At 51.1% G+C, this 23,247-nt stretch overlaps 1 protein-coding gene across 1 annotated transcript in view; it reads right to left on the bottom strand.

Moving 5' to 3' along the window:
* Nucleotides 1–1,589: 1,589 nt before the first annotated feature.
* Nucleotides 1,590–23,247, bottom strand: part of COL9A2 (collagen type IX alpha 2 chain) — a 39,165-nt gene continuing 17,507 nt past the window's right edge. The window contains exons 14-32 of the mRNA XM_090057939.1: nt 21,878–21,931; nt 21,051–21,104; nt 20,211–20,264; nt 19,172–19,225; nt 18,325–18,378; nt 17,674–17,727; nt 16,151–16,195; nt 15,322–15,375; nt 14,547–14,600; nt 13,576–13,629; nt 10,878–10,949; nt 8,401–8,436; nt 7,674–7,718; nt 7,352–7,384; nt 5,681–5,827; nt 4,118–4,172; nt 3,844–4,032; nt 3,336–3,413; nt 1,590–2,513 (exon numbers count right to left, since the gene is read on the bottom strand). Coding sequence (XP_089914065.1) covers nt 2,308–2,513; nt 3,336–3,413; nt 3,844–4,032; nt 4,118–4,172; nt 5,681–5,827; nt 7,352–7,384; nt 7,674–7,718; nt 8,401–8,436; nt 10,878–10,949; nt 13,576–13,629; nt 14,547–14,600; nt 15,322–15,375; nt 16,151–16,195; nt 17,674–17,727; nt 18,325–18,378; nt 19,172–19,225; nt 20,211–20,264; nt 21,051–21,104; nt 21,878–21,931 — 1,392 coding nt within the window. The 3' untranslated portion in view covers nt 1,590–2,307. The remainder of the gene's footprint in view (nt 2,514–3,335; nt 3,414–3,843; nt 4,033–4,117; nt 4,173–5,680; nt 5,828–7,351; nt 7,385–7,673; nt 7,719–8,400; nt 8,437–10,877; nt 10,950–13,575; nt 13,630–14,546; nt 14,601–15,321; nt 15,376–16,150; nt 16,196–17,673; nt 17,728–18,324; nt 18,379–19,171; nt 19,226–20,210; nt 20,265–21,050; nt 21,105–21,877; nt 21,932–23,247) is intronic.

Here is a 23,247-nt window from a genome sequence, read left to right as displayed (position 1 = left end):
AGTCTCCAGGGTTCATTCAGTCCCTGAAATCTGCTTAGACTGACAGCACATGTGAGGGAAGGGCAATCAGAAGCAATTGCAATGGATGCTCTGTGCAACACGGACAGCATCCAGTAGGAGCAAGCACGAGTCCCAAGGAACTCGTCTCATTTGGCGTTTGAGATGTAGTACGTGACCTTCCACTTCTATCATGAGTTAGATTTGCCCCATAAATAAGAAGCCACAGTCTACTGAGCTAAACCCGCTCCTCCTCACTGTGCTCCTGCTCTGGGTTGATAAACAAGGCAGTTAAAAGATGAGGCAGAGAGTTTCTCAGCAATGAAAGATCACCATGCTGGTGGCTGAGCTGGGGAAGCCAGCCCAAAGATGTTGTCCTGATTGTCAGCCCAGGAGCTCTGTGAGGCCCGGCGGTTGAGCTGGTTTCAATGCTGGGATGCCCCCAGGGACTGGAAGCAAAATGCTGGGATGTAATAATCACTCTGCCCTTCCCTGACACGAGACCGAACCACCAGGTGTCACTCCCCTTGCACACTTGCTGCCTCATATTATCCCCCCACCCAGCAGCCCTACTTAACTGACTCTGACTGTCAGTGATTTGCAGCCCGATCCTTCAAAGGGGCCTCAGAAATGCTGTTAACATGCTATAAAGCAACTGCTTAGAAGCCAGCATGCCTGTAACAATCTCCAAGCCTTGGGAAAAGCCTAAATTTGAACTGTGTGTGTGGGTTCATTTCTAACAAAAACAAAGCAAAATAAATTATAGATACATGAATTGCATGGACGTTTGCACAGAAACATGAATTGCATTGCTCCAGTCTTTGCAAGCTGGACCTCCCTTGATGCTCTAGAGAGCTGAATAATGGCAGACAGGCAGCGAGAGGCAGAGCATGCAACTGCTCCAGTGTAAATTGATGAGGCTACTCCAGTTACCTGCAACAGCTTATTTTACTTTCAGTTTGGATCAAATGTTTCCCAGAGCTGGAAAAAAGAGATTGTGTTTATACAGCACTGGCCTGGATGCACAGGGCGAGCCCCTGGATTTGCCAAAGACTGTGTGCGTGTAACCTCAGGCACCTTCTGTGCCTAAAGGCTAGCTAGGCATTCATCTCCAAGGGACTTTCAGCAGCAAAGGAACCATAATTTTTTGTTAGAAGGGAACGAAAAAAAAAAAATCAAGAATAGAAATAAGACCAAAAATTCTGCCCATTTAAGTCCAACCAAGAAATAATTCCACCACTTTCCTTTGGTTTGTGGGTAGCTGTGCAAATTTTATTAGAGTCTAACACACAGGGCATCAGGAGTAAAGATGTTCCAGTTGCAACTCCAGGCTTCCTGGGTCATCACCGAGGATGGCTCCGGAAACAGCCCCTTTTCCTTTGAGATGCTTTTCCTTTGAGACTGGGCACATGCAGAATAAATTATTCCTGTTAATGAAGTTAATCCAGAGCCTGGATTCAGTTTTGTTTTCCACTGGGGAAGTAGTGAACCCCTCCGACTCCTCACCGAAATAAATGAAAACGTTCTCTTAAAAAACAAAACTTGCAAGGCAACAAATTCCTATTCTGTTCAAATAAATCTCAACGCGTTAATTAAGTTAATTAACCTCCCATCTCAATTTTATTGTCCATTTTGTTAAAAAGTGGATGAATGCGTTCATTCTTAATTATAAAATAATCCTATGTTACACAGATTTACAGCTTGGGAAGTGTCCAACGTTAAAGGCGGCTGGAGCAGGAGACTTCATTAAATAGGCAACCATCATTTTTTTTTTCTTCTTGGAAAACAACTAGGACAGAAAGGGGGACAGACAACAATAAGCTTTTGCCTACACACAAAATAGAACATAGAAGAATAAAAGAATATGTAGAAAAAGGCAATTTATTTCTTTTGGGGAGAATGACAGTTGGGCATGGGCAGTCAGACTGAGGTAACTAATGAGCCCTAATGAAGAGGACACAATATTGGAGCCAAAGGAGTCTTATTCTTCTGGCTTTCACCCCCACCGTGATTTTTTTTTAAAGTGTTTGAGGGTTTTTTATATGTCAAATTCAGTCCCCAATGATGTCTTTTCCCTTTAGTTGTACGTCCCCTGGTAACCATTTGTCTCCCTCCTACCAGAAGAGAGCAGGTGGTTTTGATGCCCGGGCATGTAGGTAGAGGTTCCCCATCTATATTGCTTTACACAAGTTGGGAGTGTCCCATCTCTTTGGTTTCCAGCCCCAGACCAGCTGTGTCTTGGTGGTGCTCGGCCAGCTTGGTCGATAAAAGTTCCCATTTAATTTCTCCCAGGATGCCAGCATGCATCACTCAGTACATAGGTCCTTTGACAGCTCCTGGCTCAGTCAGACGTGCCGAGGCATAAGCAGAGGCTCCTAGGCAGGCAGCGGGCTCGCAGAATCCGGGGAGACCAACCGGCCCAGGTAACCCAGGTCGTCCTGGTTGCCCAGAGGATCCAGGAGGGCCTCGCTCTCCATCTTTGCCACTGAGGGCATGGCCAGGGATGCCAGGAAGACCTAGAATGAGAGAGAAATACTCAAGGTCTAGGTGTCTGTTTTCTAAGATGCAGTCCTCTCACTATGAGCCTGATCCAAGGTTCACTGAACTCAATGGAAAGATGTCTACTGGTCTTTGGATTGGGACCTCTCTAGGGAACAGGCCTAATTCTTCCCGGTCGGGGTACAAGCAACTCCCATGGAAGTTAATGAACTATTGGCATTGCAGTAGGCTATTCTCTGACCGGCCAAAACATCTTTATACTTAAACATCAAGTACCCAGGTATCTAGGCCCCCTTGCATGAGAGGTCTCATGGGTTCCTTTGACAGCCATAATTCTGAGTCTTGGATTCAGCTCCTGTGTTGCGTGAGAAGACAACACCTGCTGAGCTCAGCAGACAGCATCAGGAGGGGGATTAAGGAGAGCCGGGTATTGGCAAAACAGTACGAGAGGAGTCCAGGAGTGGAGCATCAAGGGGTGCCATGGAGCAGGCTGGAGAGTTGTCCTCTGCTAGAAGGAATCGGAGTCAGAGCTGTTCTCAAGTGTCTACAGCCCGGCTCCTTCCCAATAGCAGGTCCAAACAGACGATCAGGAGCTCTTGCACCACTCCCAGCCTCGTGCTCCAGCACTTCTAGGATGTCAGTCTTGGGGAAGGCACAGGAGGTCCCATTAGCTATGCGACTTAAAGCTAGATTGGACAGAGCACCAGAAAGTGGGTCCATCGTTCACTAGTTGGGGGACTAGGTGATCTACCGGCGCTTTTTCCATCTTCATGATCTGTACTACAGTAATCTTGACCTTCCGGTTCTGTGTAGCGGTCAGGTTTCCACAGAGGGCTCACCTGGGATTCCCGGAGGTCCCGGCATGCCCTGATGTCCACGTCCAGCATCTCCACGCTCTCCTTTCTCTCCTCGCTTCCCTGTGTGAAACAAGAGAGGTGGCTGGTGTGAACACACCATAGAAGCAATAGCTTCAGGTCTCTTGAAGGGGTGCAAGGGGCAGCAGGTTGTGCTGCCTGGCTGCTGTGGTACAGGATGCGGAGGGCTGAAAGTTCGTGGTGGGCCGAATGAGGAAAAGGAAGAGGAGGAGGAGGAAGATGCAGCCCCTGATTCCACACAGAGACAAAACAAGGCGCTGGATGCGGGGTTGAGGCTGTTATAATCCACAGGGACATTGCATTTGTTAGGAGGAGGGGGGAAGAGACCAATTGCATCTCATGACAAAGCTGACCAATCAACATTGAAAATAGTGGGGACCATTAAAAATAATTAAATTTAAAAAAAATTAGCAAAAATAAAATCCAAAAATAGCTTAGGGAAGAAATCCCAGTTTGGGGCAGTGGCACTTACCTTTGGGCCCAGTGTTGCCAATCTGCCCCATGGCTCCTAAAATGCCCGGGATGCCACGTGGTCCAGGGGATCCATGCAGGCCTTGCTCACCAGGCGGCCCAGGGGGCCCTGGGGGGCCAGGCAGTCCCATCACACCAGCTTCACCTAAAGCTGCTCTCTTGGCACTCACTGCCACCTCTGCCAGCTGTTCTGTAAGGCAGACACAAGGCAAGGGGGGTTGGTGCCTGCAGAGCCACAGGGAGCGTCACCCAGCAGGGGCAGTGCTTCTACTCACCTTGCAACATCTTCAAGACTACATCAACAATGTGCTGGTCCCCAGCATCCCGGCCCTGGGAGCAGAAGGGAGGAGAGAAGCTCAGAGATGCAGCTGCCCGACAAACAGAGACCAATACCACTCCCCAGCTATTCCGTTCAGGGTCACTCCCGCCACAACCCACGGGCAGGCTGGGCAATGGCATCCCATCAGCTGTGCTGCCCCCCACTAAGGGGATCAAGAGCAACTGCTACTTTCTGGAGCATGGAAATCCAGCAGCTTGCTCCTTTGACTGATCTTTGTGTAACACAGGGCTGGCGATTGTCTTAAACCCCACCTACGAATGACTTGCTACCAGGTAGGACAGTCAGAAATAGATATTGGGGTCATAACCACGCTATCCTCTTTGTGCAGCTGCATGGGAAGGAATGCTAGGGTCCTGGCAGGGAAAACGTGAAGTCCTAAGATAAAAGGTATGCTGTGCCCTCTAGTGCTGATCCCGGATTTGGCAGCCCAGGCAGACCTGAGGGTTGAAGATTTGTTGTAGATTTTTCTTCTTGAGATCTGTAAATTTAAGGCAAAATCCAAGCCCTACTTTGAGCCCCTTGATAGTGTCTCACCTCAGCGATTTTGCGCAGGGTAAAATACCCATAATGAAAAAACACATGCACGGCAAAAACAGCCCTTCCTCAGGTACATGCCCATGGAGGGCAGGAATGCATCCTTGTTCAGCCTCCCCAGCTTCACCTGTGCATTGGAAAGCACCTTGAGGTTGTACTAATATTAGCAATTATTAATTGCCAGTTGCAAGTTTTAACATGCTGCATGTGGAAGTGCAGAGATTCCAGTCCATCTACAGCTAAGCGTTCGCCGTGTGCATGAAAACCATCCACAGCCCATGCGTTGCTTAAGAAATAAGCACCCACATTGGAAGCATTTGCCCAATGGAAATAAAAAGAGGCCCAACCTCCAGAGAGCAGAGCTGCAGCAAAGCAGTTATGCAGCCCTGTGCCTGCCTTTGCACTGCTATTATTGGGCACAAGAGGGTACTCTTGTATCACGCCTACTAAATCAGCAAGAGCCAGGGAGCTCACTTAGGAGTGTCCAGCCTGTGCTGTCTATCTCCAGACGGCATCTGTCCTTGCTCCCACTGAAATCAATGGAGTTTTGTCTTGTGACATCAGTGGAGCAGGGCCTGGCACACTGTATCTGCCTGCCCGTGTCCCTTCTCTGGCTCCACCCGCATCGTGGGCTGGATTCCTCCTTTCATGTGGATCAAAGTCGCACTTCACCTGGAACATGTGCTCCCTACCCTGCAGAGCAGGGGTCAGTGACGTTTTTGGGCAGAGCACCGAAAACACCCATAACTTCAACTTGTAAGATGTTGGTGTGCCAGGGGTGGATGACAGGGGAGCCACGAGGGGCCCGATCCTTGCTGTTGGCATATAGCCCTGGCCCCTTCTCCACCACCACAGGCATGTGTGCCAAGGAAAATGCCTTCGAGTGCCATGCTCTGGCATCCATGCTGGGGGTTGCCTACCCCTGCTGTAGAGGGTACAAACCACATATGAAGGGGTCACTCACCGGCATGCCTTGCCGCCCAGGCATTCCTGGCACGCCGCGCTCTCCACTGAGCCCACGAGGGCCTGGTGGGCCTGGGTAACCTCTCACGCCAGGTGAGCCAGCATCACCAGAAGGACCAGCAAAGCCAGGCTCACCACGGATGCCTTGCTGCAATGTAGAAGGAGAGAGGAATCAGCAATTGGAGGATCTCAAGCTAGTCTTGCACTGTAGGCTCTGGACCCTGTGGGTGGACCCAGGCCAGAATCCATGTAGGAGGAGGGCACTTCAAGATACCAAAATCCATCTATGCTCCTGGCTGAGGCTCCCAAATAACAGGCTTATTAGCAGCAGCTGCATTTATCAGCATCTTCTCAATGGGAACTGGGCACCGATTTCCAGTGCCCTTGGAACAGCATTCGATTCACAGCCCACCATTTCGGATAAAGCCCTAGACTGAGATTGTGCAGAGCAACATGGAAGCTTGGCCATGGGACCCTGTGGCAGAAGGCCACCTCTGTCTCTCCCCAAAAACTCTGCCCTGTGATAGTTTGGTTAAAATGGACCCCGCAGACGTCCCATCTCTTTAGGTAACCTGAACTGGCTACATTCCTGGGGGAGGGGGAAACCTGCTCTCTCTGCCTACATGACTGGCATCACATACCTGGGTTGGGGGCTTAGGCTCCCTATTGTTTGAAGCAATGCCAGTCTGCCCAGCAACCAGTGATACATTTCAAATTGGTTGGCTGGCAGCCAACAGGTGCTGGCCTCCATTGGACCAGGTAAATGAGGTCACAAGGTCTATATAAATTAAGGGCTGCCCAGGAAGAGAGTCAGTAGTCATGATGAAAATTCAGAGGGAGAAGAGCTGGACCATCTGAAGCTTGCTCTCTCTCCCTCTCTTGATCAGTGAACGGCCTGCCTCTGGATGATACTTGTGAGTAAGCTACCTGAGATCTAACTAGATATAGAGCTTGCAGTAACTCAGATGCGTGATTAAAGACTACCCAGCCATGCCAGTTTGCTCTGTGGGACTTCTCTGATATTGCTCTACCCTGTACCCTATTCCAAACCTACTCTTTTTAACCAGTAAAGTTCTCCTTTGTACCCAGTGTGGGAGAGTTATTGGGAATGGATCTAGATTATGCCTTGGGATCCCCTTGGTTTGGCTGAATAAGGGAGACCACTGTCTGTGCTTAAGACTGAGAGAAGCACCCCAAGTTCATGAAGCGGGTCGAGTACCCTCAAGGGCTACTAGGCCTGTGTTTCCCAGGGGGCACAGAGCCAGGATCACTCCAGACCCTGGGTGATGGCAACATTACCCTCAGACTAGTGAGTGTGCTCCAGGAAGGGACTCGGCTAGATACAAGGCATCCCCAGGGAGGCACTCAAAGCCTGGAAGGTGGTCGGGCACAGTGAGATGGGTGGCTCAGGCGCAGCAGCCCCCACTACTGGCCCGCCACAGACCCCAGTGGGATCACCCCAAGGTAGAGCCTTACTGTCCCCTCTGAAAGCAACTAACAGACAAAGGCTAGTTCCCTCCCATCCCACCAGCCCTCCACAAAACCCCAGTAGCAAACCCCACTGGTCCCTTGGACACCCAAGAGCCAACAGGTGGTGGAGGGTTATCACAGAAAGAAAGTTCACATGGAAAGGTGCAGGAAGCTGTTAATTCCTAGATTTATAGGCACTCACCTGCCCTTTTGGTCCTGGCTCACCTGATTCACCCTAGACATAAAATAAAGAGGGAACATGGGTGTGAAGTACTGCCACAAGCTCTTGGATTACTGCTGAGCACCGTCTGCTGGGAGACTGTGCAGCAGAGGGTCAGCACCCACCCCTATTCTTGGTGGATCATCTGGGCACATCGGCATGCCCTTAAGCCATCAGTAGGGTCCATGCAACCTTCAGACATTGAATAGCACTGTGGTGTAGCGACACTGTCCTCTGGGGGCATTCTTGTCATGCACGTGTCTCTCTCAAACCAGGAGCAAAACCTGTCTGAAGGGCTCCTTACCTTCTCCCCCTTCTCCCCGGGAAGACCTTCCACGCCAGGGTCTCCCTACATGGGAGGAAAAGAGTCAGTCAATACAATTAATCTCATGCCCTCACCATGGAGAAGACAAACGCAGGCACACACAGAGCCATATTTTTGCTTGGCTGAGCCTCTTATCTGGAGGCTGTAATCTCACATGCTCAGTTACTTGCAAATGCAGTTTAAGACGGTGAGATGTCCAAGCACCTGATTTGCAGCTGCAATTACGTGGATAGAGATTTGTGACTTTGCACCCAATCGTTTGCAGCGCCCATAAGAAAGCAAACAAGCCAGATACCTTTGTTTAAATGTTCTTTGTGCAAAGTTCTTGCAGCAGGAATGGAAAATTACAGTGCAAATTGTTTCTCTTTCAATAAATTGGCATTTTTCTGATGAAAAGCTGTTTCATTAAAACATTTCTGACTTATTCTAGGGGTTTGTTCTTTGCTTTGCTGTCAAGTGTAGGGTAATAAAGGCTCTGCGGACACTAGCAGTTAAGACCTATGTTTCTAGGATGTGAATAACCACTTGGCATTTGATACAGAATGACAGGACCAGGGAAGCCAAGCCATTGACCCATGAAGCTTTTGGGTTAGTCATTGAAAGCAAGTTCCCCATTCAGTAAACAGAAGCCAGTACTGTTAAACCTTACAGACTTCAAGCCCGAGAAAAGCAGCTTACAAGAGCAGCAAGAAGCTCAGAGACTTACCACGCCACCTTTGGAACCAATTTTTCCTGGAAAGCCCTGGACAAAGAGAGAAGAGAGTGATCAGGATCCAGGTCTTTGTGCCTTGGCACGAGACGACAAAGGCAGCTGCATCGCGAGTGTTTTACAAAAGTGGCTAAGCAGGGGCTCGTGACACACCGTGAGACTTCAGAGACCAGTACCTACCCTAAAATCCCCATCCCAGGTTTTACATCAGCCTAACTGTATCAGTCAGTTCCATCCATCTACCCAGCCTTGTTAGAGGTAGGCATTAAAGCCATCAGTGCACTGCTTTAAATCCAAGCCCCAAGGCCAAATTGTCATCTGGGTAATAAGTGGTGCAGAAAACCTAGCTTCAGCTGCACATCAGCATTTATTTGCACTCTTGCTAAGCTGTCTCTGGTCTGATCCTTTCCATGCCCAGAGAGGTCTGCGGGAAGCTTTCCAGAGGCCTTGGATCAAGTCTCCACATCCCTGATTAGGCGCATGAATCAGAGGCTAATTGAGCGCAAATGTGATTGTAAACAACTGCCTGTGCAGATGAATTGCCACTCCACTTTTTGCGGCAAGCCTCCCACCGATGAAGCTCAGCAGAAAGCAGGCAGCTAAGCAGGCAAAGCCCCTGTGAGCTGAAATCAGAGCCTGGGGCTTTCTGTCCCACCAGGTCCTGGGATAGTCCTCTAGGCCATTCTGTCCCAGGGGACAGCCGGACCCTGATCCAGAAGAGTCAAGAGTTATTTAACCCACAGATGAAGTGGGAACAACAGCACAATATAAAACCTGTTTCTCAGGGTTTAATTAATGTCAAGAGCATGTCACCAGGGAAATACATGCTGCCCACCCACTCCCATTCAGCTGGTGCCCATGGGCTGGGAGTGGGCCCTGAGAAGCACCCATGGCACCAAGACCTAGGTTTCCAGCAACCTTAAGTGCAGCTGCTTGGGGCCGATCCAGGCCACCCTCACTTTGGGGTTGGTGCACAGTGAACAGGAGGAGGTGAGTGAGGCTCGTTTCTTTAGTAGCAAGAGTAAGCACCCTGTTGCTGTGACAGGTTAGATATCAGGAGGCGCTACTTCACGGTCAGGGCAGCTAGGATCTGGAACCAACTTCCAAGAGAGGTGGTGCTGGCTCCTACCCTGGGGGTGTTTAAGGGGAGGCTGGATGTACACCTTGCTGGGATCGTTTGACCCCAGTACTCTTTCCTGCCATGGCAGGGGGTCGGACTAGATGATCTGCTCAGGTCCCTTCTGACCCTGGAAACTATGAAACATGGACCCAAAGTCCCAAGCACAGGGGTGGCCCCTGCTTTGGTTTGCAGAGCTTCTTGGATCTGAGCAGCCTGCACAGCTCTCGTTCCCTTCTCTTTCCCAAGGAAGCCTCTGAAGCTAATCCCCATCTGCCCTTCTCCAGCCAAGGCTCTTTCTGCTGCAGCCCAGCATGCAGCATCTATCACGGTGCAGGGAGGTCTTTCGAGGAGCTTGGTAGGAAGGCATGGAGAAAGAAAAGACTTCACCAGACTCAACCACTGCCACCTTCTCTTCCATCATGCTGCTTCTGCTCTTCTCCAGGCAGTTTTCCCTTTCCCTGGGACTCTCAGCCCTAACATGCAGGCATGAAAGGAGCCCTCAAAGAGCACTGAGTCCCATTTCCCTCCTGCTTTGCACTGGAAGCTGCCATTTACGCTTGTACTCAAGGAGAGATCAATGTTTCCAGACCACACCGGGTGCCGTCAACAGGCATTTCTCACTTAGCAGTGGTGCAAACTCTCTGTGCAGCAGCCCCCTGCGATGCCCTGAGAAAACTGAACCTAGGCCAAACAGATTCTCACAACAGCCTCAGGAAAGGTCTCTCCCACTTCTGGTGCTAGCTTTGGTGAAGACCATGTCCTGCAGCAAGTTTTTAAAAGAGCCACCGGTATCAGTAAAAATCAATGCAAAAAGAATTGGCTACTTCTGTATCTCACACGCTGTCATCTGACCAAGCATGTTCAGTGCTATTTATCCATCCATCCACCCCTTCCAGTCATTCACTTGTAACACCTACCCTTATCAATCCATCCACTCTCTGTATCCATCCATCCACCATCATATATCGCCCAACTATGATGTCTGCTCATCTGCCCCTCACTGTATCCACTAGTAAGTATGCAACCATCCATCCAGATCTGCTGTCATCAATTCTATCCTGTTAGCTATCTGTTCTTCCACTTTATGAACCAAACAGGCACATACTATCTCCATCCCCCAACATCTCTGCCATCCATGAATCTGTCTACCATATATCCACCCATCCACTGACCACACACATTGTGTCCAATGTCCATCTATCATAACCAGGGTATATATTTATGGGGCAACCATTCTTCTCTGTAGTATATCAGCTCTTTGCAAACTGTGCCCCTGTAAACCTCTTTTCCCTTCTGCTCTTGCCCTTGGCCCTCTCGATCTCCCTCCCTTCAGTCAAGTATTTCAAGACCTTACCTTGTCTCCTTTGACACCTGGCAGGCCTTGGGATCCTGGGATGCCGGGAGGACCCTGCTCCCCTTTAGATCCCTGGAAATCCAAACAACATGAGAAAGAAAGAATTAATGTTGGAGGGGAAGAAACAGACCTTCAGTGAGGAAGACTCGCTGACAACTGAGCACAGACAGGCAGCTGGGAATGCAAAAACTAAATTTAATACAGTCATGTTCAGAGCCCACAGTGGTGGCTAATGAAAAAACAACGAAGCGTATTCAAGACTGCTGGGGTACTGAACCCATAAGATTAGGAAACTAGACAGGAACAGTAGCTGGGGGCTTCTGTACCTATGTATTCCAGATGCTGCCCTAAGGTAGGCAATGAAATGGTCTGCGCTGCAATGGGCTTGCAAAGAAGTCTGAGACAAAACTCCCATTAGCAGAGCACCGTGCGCTGCAGGATCCAGGCAAGCATCATCCCCACCAAATGGGTCATCCCTCTGGTGTCCTAGCTTTAGTCTCAGTGCCATGAGTACCATATTTTCCTGCATACAACATGCCCTGGAATATAATATGTACATTGCTTTTGAAAGGCAGAATAAAATTAAAAAGCTCTTTCTTGTAGGAAGGAACTGAGTACCAGCAGCTGGGGAGACAAGTCTGCTCGCTGTTCTTTTCCCTGTGAGTTACAAGCAGATTTTACTTTTGCCCTTAAGGACAGAAACTGCTCTTCCCATATTTCTCACAAAAAATGCACACTCCAATTCCCAGCAGCTCGTTTTGAGGGAAAACTGTGTGTTATTTGAGAGAAAATACAGTACCTCTATGGCAGAGAAGATGAATCGTTCTCAACTTTGGCATGTGCTGGCAAGCAGAATACATGCCCAGGGTCTCAGGCAGGTGGGCACAGTCTACATGCATGGTCATGTCACCACATCTTCTGTGTAAGGACCTGGACTTCATTTAAGGAGACTTTTTTTTTATTCACTCAACTTGCTAGATACTGAGAGAACTTCTCTCTCAGTCTCTCTTGTCTACAAGGCCACCCACAGGAGACAGGACAGCCCTCCCCCTGCCAAACAGCCTTACAGCCTCCATTGCACCCTGCAGAGAGACCAGCAGAAAAATCTGCAAAGGCAAAACCCCCCCTCCCAGCAGCACACCCCTCTCCCAGGAGACTCCACTCCCAGCTCCGGCTGCAAACACATAACTGGCATTTCAGGACTGTTAATCCCCAAGCAATTCAGTCCTGCTGGCTAATCCTCTGGCTGTCTGGCCACTCGCAGCAGGCACCAGGCTGGTTCTGTTCCCCTTTCAGGTTCAATTGCTTGGAGGAGGCTCCTGGGGCCGGAACACAATTAATGCCGGCGTTCCTATTAGCGCACCAGTTGGCTCGGTTAAAATGCACCAGGGCTCCCAAAGGGCCAACCTCCCCAGGCCTGAGCCTCAGTGGCACAGTCACGATTCCTGAGTGCAGAGGGAACCGAACGGCGTGGTGCCTTCCGGCCCCACCATGAGAAGAGTCCACACAGCAGCATCACTGTGGCTATTTATGCAAGTCCCCGCATGGAGCTGGAGGCAGTCTCGAGTGCACTGCATGCCCAGCCTTTGGCTTTCAGGTGCAGAGGGTACATAATGCATGTAATACTTCCCAGATTTTCTCCTCTGTGCTTTACAAAAGGAGGGGCATGGGATTTTGCGGGTGATATCTTTTTTCCTACCTCTATAAAGGAGATCAGCATGGCTATTCCCACTTCATAGAATGGGGAAACTGAGGCAAGCAGACGGAAAGAAACTTGCCCAAAGTCGCACAATGGAAGAGCAGGGACTAGAAGACAAGGATCCTGAATCCCAGGCCAGTGCTCAGACACCCTGGCAGGAGCATGAGGTCGATCCCACTTTGCTAATGAGGCACTGACACACTAGTTCCCCTCAAAAGGCTTGCCCTGTCCAGGCACATGGATGTGCAGGCTATGGGATCCCACTAACACTGCATCTACCCCCAACTCTAACCCCAGCCTCATGCAGTACCCATAGGGAACTGAGGGCGTTGCCCTTGCAGTGCAGTAGGACTGTGGCCAACAACTGCCTTGGCAAGCAAGCTCGGATGGTTATTTCAATGTCCATCCATGGGCTGAAATGCACTGTGGCCATGCTGGTTTGGGCTAGGGGGGCGGTTATTCCTCCTCAGAACAATGCACATGAAACAGATGCAGTTTCCCAAGTGCAGACAGATATCTGAGTGTCCCGCCCCACCTGGGAACTTCAAACCAAGCTGCGTTCTTCCTGCTTTGTTGGTGTCCTCTGGCCAGGATGGCTCTGGACCAGAAGACAGGCAGTAACTTTGCAAGGGACTCAGAGTAGCTGGTCTGTCTGCAGAGACACTGGCTTTGCCGGGAGTGGTGACAAGCTGCACCAAGCTGATATGCTTAGGGAGAGGTGCGATACACATGGACCACTAGTGCATGCTCCACAGAGACCCTTCTCTAGCTACAGACCTGATCCAGCCCAGCCTGATCGAGCCATTTGAGCCCTGTGGGCACTGGGCTTTGTCTGAGGAGGAGGAAAAGGTGAAATTCCACGTCCACGTCCTTGCCAAGGCTTTGGTGCCGGAGTTGCTGTATGCACATGCACCTATGCATGCGTGCATGCACTCATGCACGTGCACACACACATGCACATGCGCACATGGGTATGCATGCAAGCAATGCCATACTCACCACTTTCCCCTGAACACCTTGGGGACCCACAGGGCCACGCTCACCCCGATCGCCCTGCAGAGAGGAAAGAGCAGTGGGTCCTGAGCAGATTATGCCTGGTAGCACTCTCCCCATTATTTCACTGCCACCTTCCAGCCTCTGCACAGCCTCTATGGCTGTGCCCCTTCCTCCCACCCCACTACCTACAGTCCCCACGAGCCCCTCTCCTAAATACCAGTGAGGGAGTGCAAGGGTGCTACCTGGTTTCCCATGAATGAGAGGTTAACCCCAGCTTGCCCGTCCTCTCTTCCCATGCCAGGTACTCAGGTGTGTAGCAATAGCTGCCTGGGAGGCAGAGCTGGGTAGGGTGGGATCCAGGCCCCCTGTGCTTGCAGCTCCCTCCCCATGTATGCCAAGCTCCTGCTTTATCACCACTCAGTGGTTGTGTATCCACTCTCCCCAACAGCAACAGGTCTCAGCCACAGGAGTGTGGGAGCTCCCTTGAGCAAATGGCAGTGTCTGCCCTTCCTGGGATGCATTTCAGCCAGAGCAATCTGCAAATGGATTAAACCCCCCACACCCCACATTGCACAGGGAAGGATTACACCCAGTCTGCAGACAGGGAAAACAGAGGAGTGGAGAGGGGCAGGGTCTTGCCAAGGGTCCTGTGGCAACTTAAAGCCAGAACAGAGAGTCCTGATTCCCAATACATCACATCCAAGCAGTGCAACATGTTCCCATCCAGATGAGGAATTCAACCCCGCACTCCCGTTGTCTTGCTCCAGCAATTACTGAAGCACAATACCTGAGTGCGCTCAAGAGCACGCTCCTTCCCAGATCTCAGAAAGAAGTCAGGAGTCCTAGCTCTAGACCCCCAGTGCTAACTTTCAAACCAGGTCCCCTCCTAGAGCCTGGAGAGGGTCCAGGAGGTCTGGATCCCATTGCCTTGCCCCAACCACTAGCTAGTGCTCCAGCGTGTTTTCTGGACTCACCTTCAGCCCAGGAACACCTTGCGGCCCTTGCTCACCTAGAGGTCCGGGCTCACCCTGTGGAAAAGAAATCCTTATTAGGATGGGCTAGTGCTGCAGCACCTCTTGCTGCTCGTCCAGGGCTCTGCAAGCATCCTCCAGGAACACCCACCATCTCCCACCTCTCAGTATTCCCATGCACTCCTTTGCCCTTTGGGGCCTTCCACAGGCAACTTGCACATGGGGGTGATTTCTGCGTGGCGCCTCCTTCCCAGCCATGCCCATGTGAAGGGCTGCAACAAAGTCAGACCCCCCCCAGCTAGTTAGGACTCTAGACTGGACTTACTCAGGGGTCTGGGCAGGGATCCTGGAGCTTCTGGGTACCAGGGGATAGGGCACAAAGTCTTAGCAGGAGTTGTGGAGGTTGTGGATAAGTGAGAATGTGACAACGGGCTGAGCCCAGTGGAGTATGCGTGAGATGCAATGTGGGGCTGGGGCTGGGTTCAGCATCCTTTTGAAAATATCCCTATGCTTCCTCCCACCTCCCGGGTGACTTCGTGCCCCAGCCCTGCAAGCAGGGCTTGGAGCTCCTGCTCTCTGCAGCAGAGACTGCACAAACAGTGGGAGGGGGGAAATGGGGCAAGGGGAAGGGGCCGGTGTTGTTTTCTAATCCACGGGGAAGCTCCAAGAAGAAAGAAAAGCTAACACAGGCAGGAATGGAAGAGCCGGCCCTCTTGCATAGATGGGAAAGGAGCCAGGGGGGCCCAGTAACACACACAGACGGCGTCGCTTTACTTACCGTTTGCCCCGGAGGTCCGGTAACTCCTGCCAGCCCGCGGGGACCTGGCTCACCCTGTGAATGATGCAGAGGCAAAATTGATGGCATGTAGTATGGAGGCCTAGTCACATGCTAGTGCCTAGGATCCCTGGGCATGGACCGTGGTCCTGCTGGGCATGACACTGTGCAAACATAGCACAGAAAAACATACCTTCTACTTTCAAAAAAAGAGGCAGAGGAGAGAGTAAAAAGAAAGCCTCAAAGCCAACCTGAGAAGTAGTGTCCTCAACAAATCCCCAGCTTTGTCCCTGTAAAGATTTTTGTAGGCATCCTGGCAATGGGGAGTTTCCAGGGAGGAGGAGGACAATGAGGAAGTGCTGTGGATGTTTTCAAGGGGCTTTGCCCACCTAGGAGGGGCAGCACATGAGAAGACACAGAGAGGCGTGTTTGACCACTTAACCAGCGGGCAAGGGAAGTTTGCACTGGTGGCCCAACAGAAACAAAGCTGATCTCTCAGTATCCTACAAGAGGTGTCAGGCCGGGAGGGGAGGTGGGGGGCAGCCTTGACCATGAAGACTAGCAACTTAGGGTTCCTGTGATGGAGAAAGGGAAGAGCATGGAGGGATGGAAAGAGAGCAGTGCCATGGTCAAAAGAGCCAGCAAGGAAAATGATAAATAAAAGGTCATAAAGCTGTTTCCATCCATTGACAGATTTGGTCTTCCTGTGCACCAAGCATGCCCATCACAGCCTCCAGCTGCAGGGCTGGGAGTTAGAGAAAACCCACAGGCCAACCCCACCTTCAAAGAGGTTATTCGTTCCAAGAAGCACCCAAAGGCTCTTCTCACCCACCTTTGTTCCTGGGCCACCTTTGGTGCCAGACTGGCCTGGTAAACCCTGCCGAAACAAACCCAGGTTAGTTAGTGTGTGGAAAGTGTTGGGTATTACTGCCCTCCTCGTGCATTTTGGATGGGTGACCGAGGGGGTCAGGGATGGATCTGGGGTGGGTGCAGAGGGGTAGCTGCACCCCCTTTAAATTCCTGGGTTTTAAACCCCAAGTTTAAAAGTAAGTGCATGGCAGTGGCAGCATAGGCATAGGCAGATAAGGCTCTTTGGGTAAATGTGAGATCTTGCATTAGACCAACTCAAACAGTTGGAAAAATTCTTCTTTGCAAGTTTTCAGGCACCTGATTTGTACCCGAAAGTTTGCAAAGAAGAATTTTTCCAACTATTTGAGTTGGTCTAATAAAAGATCTCAGGTTTACCCAAAGAGCCGTGTCTGGCAGCAGAAGCATCATTTTTATTCAAGCAGCAGTGAGGGGGTCACTAGACTTCATGGCTCATTACAATTAACCTGATTCCTCTCATACTCTTCATTGCACAGGTGTTAACGACCAGCTCTCCTTTTTAATGGTCTGAATGTTCCTCTAATGAAACTCTTCTTCCTTCTGCAATTCTGCTGTCTGTCAGCTCTCTCCAGTCATTTCACAGCCCTGCAGCCTGTTTTTAAGTTTAGCCAAAACTTTAACTCAGGTGTGAAAATAACTTTCAATGAAACTCAAGAAGGCTAGATTTTGTTTTATGAATCTAAAAGAGATGTACATTTAATTCAAGTGACTACAGGACAAAAGAACCACCTGATTGTATTTGCCTAGTTCATTGTGTCTTTATAGGTATGATATAGCAAATTCATGCATGTTCCACTAAAGTTGTATTTGCTTGTGCTTTGATCTTAAACTGCATATCATAGCCTTAGGCCCCTAGTATATTAGCAAAGCTTCTAATTTCCTTTTTCCTGGACAAAAATACGTTGTGTTATATGTGGTGATGCACCACCCCATCTGCACCCCACTTTTCAAAATCCTAAACCTGCCCATGGAGGGGGTCCCCATCCTGAGATGCAGTCCCAGGTGTTTTGAGATTCCCCTTGTAGGGAGGGAGAGGTCTTTGCCAGAAGAACATGGTGCTGCTGGGATGGAGCTCTACAGACTGGGAATAAATAGAAAAAGCCAAGATGTAGGGTGGGACACGTCTCAGAAAGTTGGGGTTGAATGAAGGAAGAAGTTCAGAGTCTTCTCCCAACTGCTTGGGCCACAATCCCAAGACTTGCCTGTCCTGGGAGATTGTCTGGACTATGAATCCTGCCTTAGACCATTGCTCAAAGGGCCACCAGGTCACAGGTAGCCTTCTAATAGCAAAGCAGCTGAATGGTCCTAAGGAGCATGAAGGCCTCTTCTCCTTTTCACATCAGAGAATAATAAGCTTTTGTGCTTTATAAGTTTCCACTCTACTTCCTCTCTTCAGATGGCCCAATGACACCGCAAGGAAGGTTGTGACAGCCTGGTTGGGGATGGCTTCTAGGCTCCCATACTTACAGCCATTCCTCGGTGCCCCGGTGGTCCTGGGCGGCCCGGTTGCCCTGCGTTCCCCTGCAAGGGAGATGATAAGCTGTTACTGGGTAGCAGCCAAGAGCAAAGCAAATCACAGAATGGGGTCGAGGCCCTCTGGGCTGAAGGAGCACAGCGCAGATGGGATAAGCGTTCAAGAGCTTTGGGCAATCTGAGCTGGAGGAGGCCAGAGCACTTCCACATGCAACCGTCGCAATGTAAAGGGGAGAACCATGCAACAGCCCCATTGGTAGCCCCTTGTTCTAGAAGGGGGTCCCACCTGGGCATTCCCAATATCCCAGAATACCCAGCCTGAGCTACAAGGATCCCAGTGGGAGGCTGGGTGCTAGTGGTCATGCACAGCATCAGCCTCCATGTCAGGGACACTGAACCCTTTGGTGCTCATCACAGATCCCAGGTCAGAGACCCCTTCTCTTCCAGGCCCGAACACCAGCAACCTGAAGGCTGGCGACTCAGGGTCTGCAAAGGAGCAACTCTAGCTGGGGGAATCTGACTAACAGGAGGCGGAGGAAGAAACTTTCTAATCTGTAAAGGGACAAAGAGACACTGAGACAGACGGATGCCGGGGAGAATGCGGGAACATCTAGAGACATCTGAAACCCCCTTCTGGCATCTTACCTTCACACCAGGGATGCCGGGGGTGCCATCTTTACCATCAATGCCAGGGAGACCCTGCAACAAAGGAAGAGGAACCATCACTGCATAATAATGTCGTCGAAGGGGGTCAGGACTCTCAAAAAAGCATGGAGCCTCCCAGGGGAAAGAGGAGGACCTGCTCCAGGTCCAGGGACATGGGGAGCTGGGAAAAATGGAAGTCCTTGGCTGGTAGAGCAGGATGCATCACCTTGCAGCCTCCTCTCTGGAGGTCTCATGGAGCTGCTCATGGAGCAGGGAGCTCCTGGGTGTAAAGGCAAGTGGTAGTGGGGATGGGATGGCACACAAAGGGCAGCCCCAAACACAGAGAAGATGATGTGAGTAAGGAGCTGGGGAGAGGAAGACCCTCCAACCCCAAAGGCAGCAGGAACACCAGGTGTAAATGATGGGTTTCACCCTTCAATCCAGAGCAGCTGGTGCAGGCACGGGGAACAGCAGCCCCTCTGAGGATGCTCTGGCCCACCACGGAGCAGAGCACAAGTGACAGAGACTGGCTGCGGAGAGGTTTTAGGATGATCCATGAAGAGGGAGGGGAGAAGCAGGTGAGACACACGTGTTCCCCCTGGCACGGGACCTAGGCGGATGAGCTGGATAGGCACAGCATTGAGTGAGCCTTTGCCTAGGGGTAGGACAAGACGGGCTCTGATGGGTGCAGAGGTGGGCACAGAGGAGGTAATAGTGAAATGTCCATTCCCTTCCCTGGGTTTCAGTCCCATCCAAGAGCCACTTCCCTGACTCCCCACCCTGCAACCTCCTCCCCTGCAGCTGCACCAAAGCCAGTAGCTTGAATCCAGACAGGGTCTGTACTTACATTCTCCCCCTTGGGGCCCAGGTCCCCCTGGGGTCCCCTGATGCCACGGCCACCCTGCAGGAAACAAGCCAGACCAGAACAAGCATTACTTTGATAGCTCAGCAGCTCAAGAGACATTAACCAAACCCCAGTGGTTCAGTGCAGGGATCTGCAGCCTGCCTGCAGGGGAAGAGCTTCCTTGCATGGGATACAGGGCAGATTTCAGCTCTGCATCGTGAGTGGGGAGGTGGGAGGGGGTTGGAGGAGAGCAGAGAAAGGCCCTAATCCAGGGTTGGACAGGTACAGGTTTGCCCAGCTCCCCTGCTGCTTGTACACATATCTTCACACTCATGCACGCACAGGAGGCCTGGAGGTCCTATAAGTGCAAGAAGAGCAGACCCCCGGGAGCTCCAGTCCACAGCATTCAGAGGTACCTGTGCTGACCAGAATATGGGGTAGGGGCGAAGGGAGCTGGTGGCAGGGGAGTGGGCACAGACCAGCGTGAAGCTACTTCCTGGACACCAGGAGTAGGATTCCTCCCTTTACCCAGGCACTGCTCCAGGTGGGGGGGTCTCTAATCCCTTAATCCTGTTTGCATGGGAAGTGAGTTGATGGCATTTCCAGCTATGGAAAAACGGGGAAAGCTGAGGATACCAGGACCAGAATAGCAGGCAATTGCTGGGAATCCATCCACAGCGAAGTGCATAAACACCGTGTCTGCAGCACAAGGGCTTGAGGCGCCTCTGCCCCAGAGATACACCTCATGTCACACGTGTGAGGTTGAAAACACCCATTCCTATATATGAGATGGCACCTGGCAGGATACCTCTGGAGGTAACACATCCCAAGTACACAGACACTTGTGCATGAGTGCAAACCAGTGGAAAATATGCCTGCAGGGATAATGGACATAGGCATATCTTGGACACAGCCCAACACGGCTACAACCTATACTGGTAGAATGGACAGGAGCTTGAGGCATTGTAGTGCCCAGGAAAACACAGCTCAGGCACTAACCCAGGAGGCCCCTTAGCACATTTCAAGGGAACCCTTCACTTACAAAATCTCCCTTCTCGCCGGCTCCCCCGGGTGGCCCTTTGGGTCCCTCCTCACCCTATAAAAGAAAGGAAATATAGAAGGGTTTAATTCCAAGGCTCCCAACATCCATCACCCTGTCCAGATGGCAGTAGTGAACAGGATCAGTCTGACGGGGAGGGATGAACACTATGCACAGATCCGGGCCAGCTCTGTACATCTGCTAAGGATCCCTGAGCGTTACTATAGGCACTTTTCACCAGTAGATCTACAAAGGAGATCACCATCCTCATCCTCATCATACAGAAGGAGAAACCAAAGTGCAAGGCAGACACGAAACTTGCCCAGGGTCAGGCAGCAGAGCTGGGAACGCATCTGCCGAGTCCAAGCCTGGGGCCCATTCCAGTGGGCCACATTACCACCCATTTAAAGCCATTTGCTTTGGGATCCTTCACAGAGACAGAGATGTTGCTTCCACTCATGTCTGTGGCTTCCCAGGGTTTGCAAAGGTGCTTTGACCCAGAGATTTCTCAGGGGGTTGGAGACTGTGGCTGCCCTGGGAGGAAGTGGTGCTCCAGGGGGAGTTGATGAGTTTGGGAAATGTCCTGGCTCTTGCATATCTAGGCTGGGGGTCTCGCTTTAATTCTACAAGGGTGTCTTTTAGACCAACGGCCTTCCCTTCTGGAGTTAGTAGGGGACTTTCTCCTTACTCCACCTGGGCTGCACAGATGTTCCCAGGAGCAGGGACTAATGTAGGGGTAGTAGTGATGTAGGATGTGGTGGCCTACGATAGCAAGTCCCTTACAGCCCCGCCGGTCCTCCGTTCACAGCAGCAACCCCGAGAGAGGGAGGGGAAAGGACTTACCGGCTTTCCAGCAGCTCCAATAGAGCCAATCATTCCTTTATAACCACTGGGTCCCTGCAAACAGAGCACAAGGAGGAGGGGTGTGGGTCAGGGTGTGGATGGGAGGCTGTTCAGTGACAGCCACAATGCTGTCCAGACGATGACAATGACAACTGTGCTGCATTCAGATGATGATGACAGTTATGCTGCATCATGCTCTCTGCCATGGATCAATGCCATGGCCCCCATTTTACAGGTGGTAAAACTGAGGCACAGCACGGGGAAGGGAGCTGCCTATGGCAGGGCTGCGTCAGAGAATTCAGCCCCCCCTATCTGCTTGCTCTAAACCAGTGGGTCTCAACCTTTTCAGACTGAAGGCACCCCTTGGGAAATGCCAAGTTTTAGCTTTCCCTCATTTTTTGACTACAGAGAAATAAAAAAGCAATTTTTCTCTTACAAAGAACTCAGAAAAACCACAACAGGGCAAGAGGTTTTTCTCACACTGCATTCCTGCCTGAAATCTCCAGGTTCTCTTGTGACTCATGCTTGCACACCCAACAGTGCTAACACTGTACGCACCCTGTGGCACCCTTGAAAGGATCTCAAGGCACCCCAAGGTACCGTGGCAGCCTGGCTGAGAATCGGTGCTCTAGACGCTAGATTTCATTCTCTTCTGAGAGCTGAAGGAGGCTTGACTCCAGCACCCACCCAGCGTCCACCCACCCCTGCTCGATCTCTCAGGCCCTCCCTCGGCATCAATGCCTTTTCCCTACCCAGAGGAAGCCTGCTGGAGCAGGGCATAATGCAGGCAAGCAGAGCTGTGGTCCCAGTGCCCCCTGGGTGCTTACCGTCTCGCCTTTCGGACCCTCCATGCCAGGGTAACCCCTGGGTCCCAGAGGACCCTGTGCCAAAGAGAAAACACACAGGATTAATTTGGCGCCTCTCTGCATCAGACCACGTGCCAGGAGCAATGGGACTGTGACAATACCACCCCCGTCCTCCCACCAACAAGACGATGATTACTAAAACTGATTGGAAACTCGTCCTTCCTGCCAAATCCCAAACATTTGCAGATCCTGCTGCTCCCCCCAAACTCTGCCAGCCATTGGCAATGCCCTTTCCCAGCTGTCGATGTAACAGCATCCGTGAGTCAGAGCTTGTCATCCTTGCTCATGTGAAACTCCCACCAGCTCCAAAGGGATTTGGGCCTGTTAATTGCTTTTCATCATCAAACCACTTGATAATCACAAAGGCATTAATCCTTCCTGGAAGGTAGGCAGGATAAGCCCCATTTTGTATGTAGGGAAACCGAGGCAGGAAGGAACTTGAGGACTGCGTGCCTGAAGTCAGAGAGAGAGCTGATGTCAGGAGCAAGACGCCCTGGCTCCCAGGTCAGGGCTCTCCTCTCGGGGGTTAATCACTGATTCCAAGCAATTTCTTGGCAACTTAACAGAATCCCACCCCGTAGAAATGGAAAAATAGAGCCTTTCTTGATGCTCACTCATTTGTCATATAAATTCCAACCTATCGGTGCCGTATGCCCACACATCTCTGCCCCAGGCAGGAAGGCTTGGTTATTATAACCATAACCCAGATCATACCTTTGCCTCCCCTCAAGGCAGGTAAAGGGATGAACTTGGGGAACTAAGGAAAGATTTGGGGCAATAAACTCCAGATAAAGGATTTTCCGATGCTATTTTTGAGTCATTCCAGTACAGACCAAAGCACTTGAAGTAAATAAATCCCTATTGCCACGTACTGGTAGGGGACCATGTCACAGCCCCTTTCCTGCAGAGCTTCCTCCTTAATCTAAGGAGCAGGGCTTTGTGCCTTTGTGGCCAGAGAGTTTGGCTGGGAAGACCTGAAATGCTGCAGTGTGCAGACAGCTGAGGACACCGAGCAACCTCCCGTCAGCTGCCTTGGAAACCCATTTCGCTTTTAGCTCCCCTTGTGATGAGAGGGGGAAGGCAGAGACCTCCCATGAAAAAACACACTGCATTCATGTGCTAGAAGGCAACAGCTGAACTCCTTCCATGTATTGTACCAGCCTTTCAGCTCATTTGAAGAAGTATCCCAAGAAGAGGCCTTCCATGAAGCCCACTACCACCTCGAGCACGCACAGCCACCTGTGTTACCGATGCAGATCTGTTATGCTGGCCGCATCCCAGAGAACAGAGGCACACCAACCCATGCGAGCTCTGAACTGGACCCACAGCCT

The sequence above is a fragment of the Crocodylus siamensis genome, chromosome 7 (assembly GCF_052110815.1).
Source record: "Crocodylus siamensis isolate JL-2025a chromosome 7, ASM5211081v1, whole genome shotgun sequence".
In the NCBI taxonomy this organism is placed as follows: Eukaryota; Metazoa; Chordata; order Crocodylia; family Crocodylidae; genus Crocodylus; species Crocodylus siamensis.
Note: the sequence above shows the minus strand (reverse complement) of the source record. Positions and strands in the feature narration are given on the sequence as shown.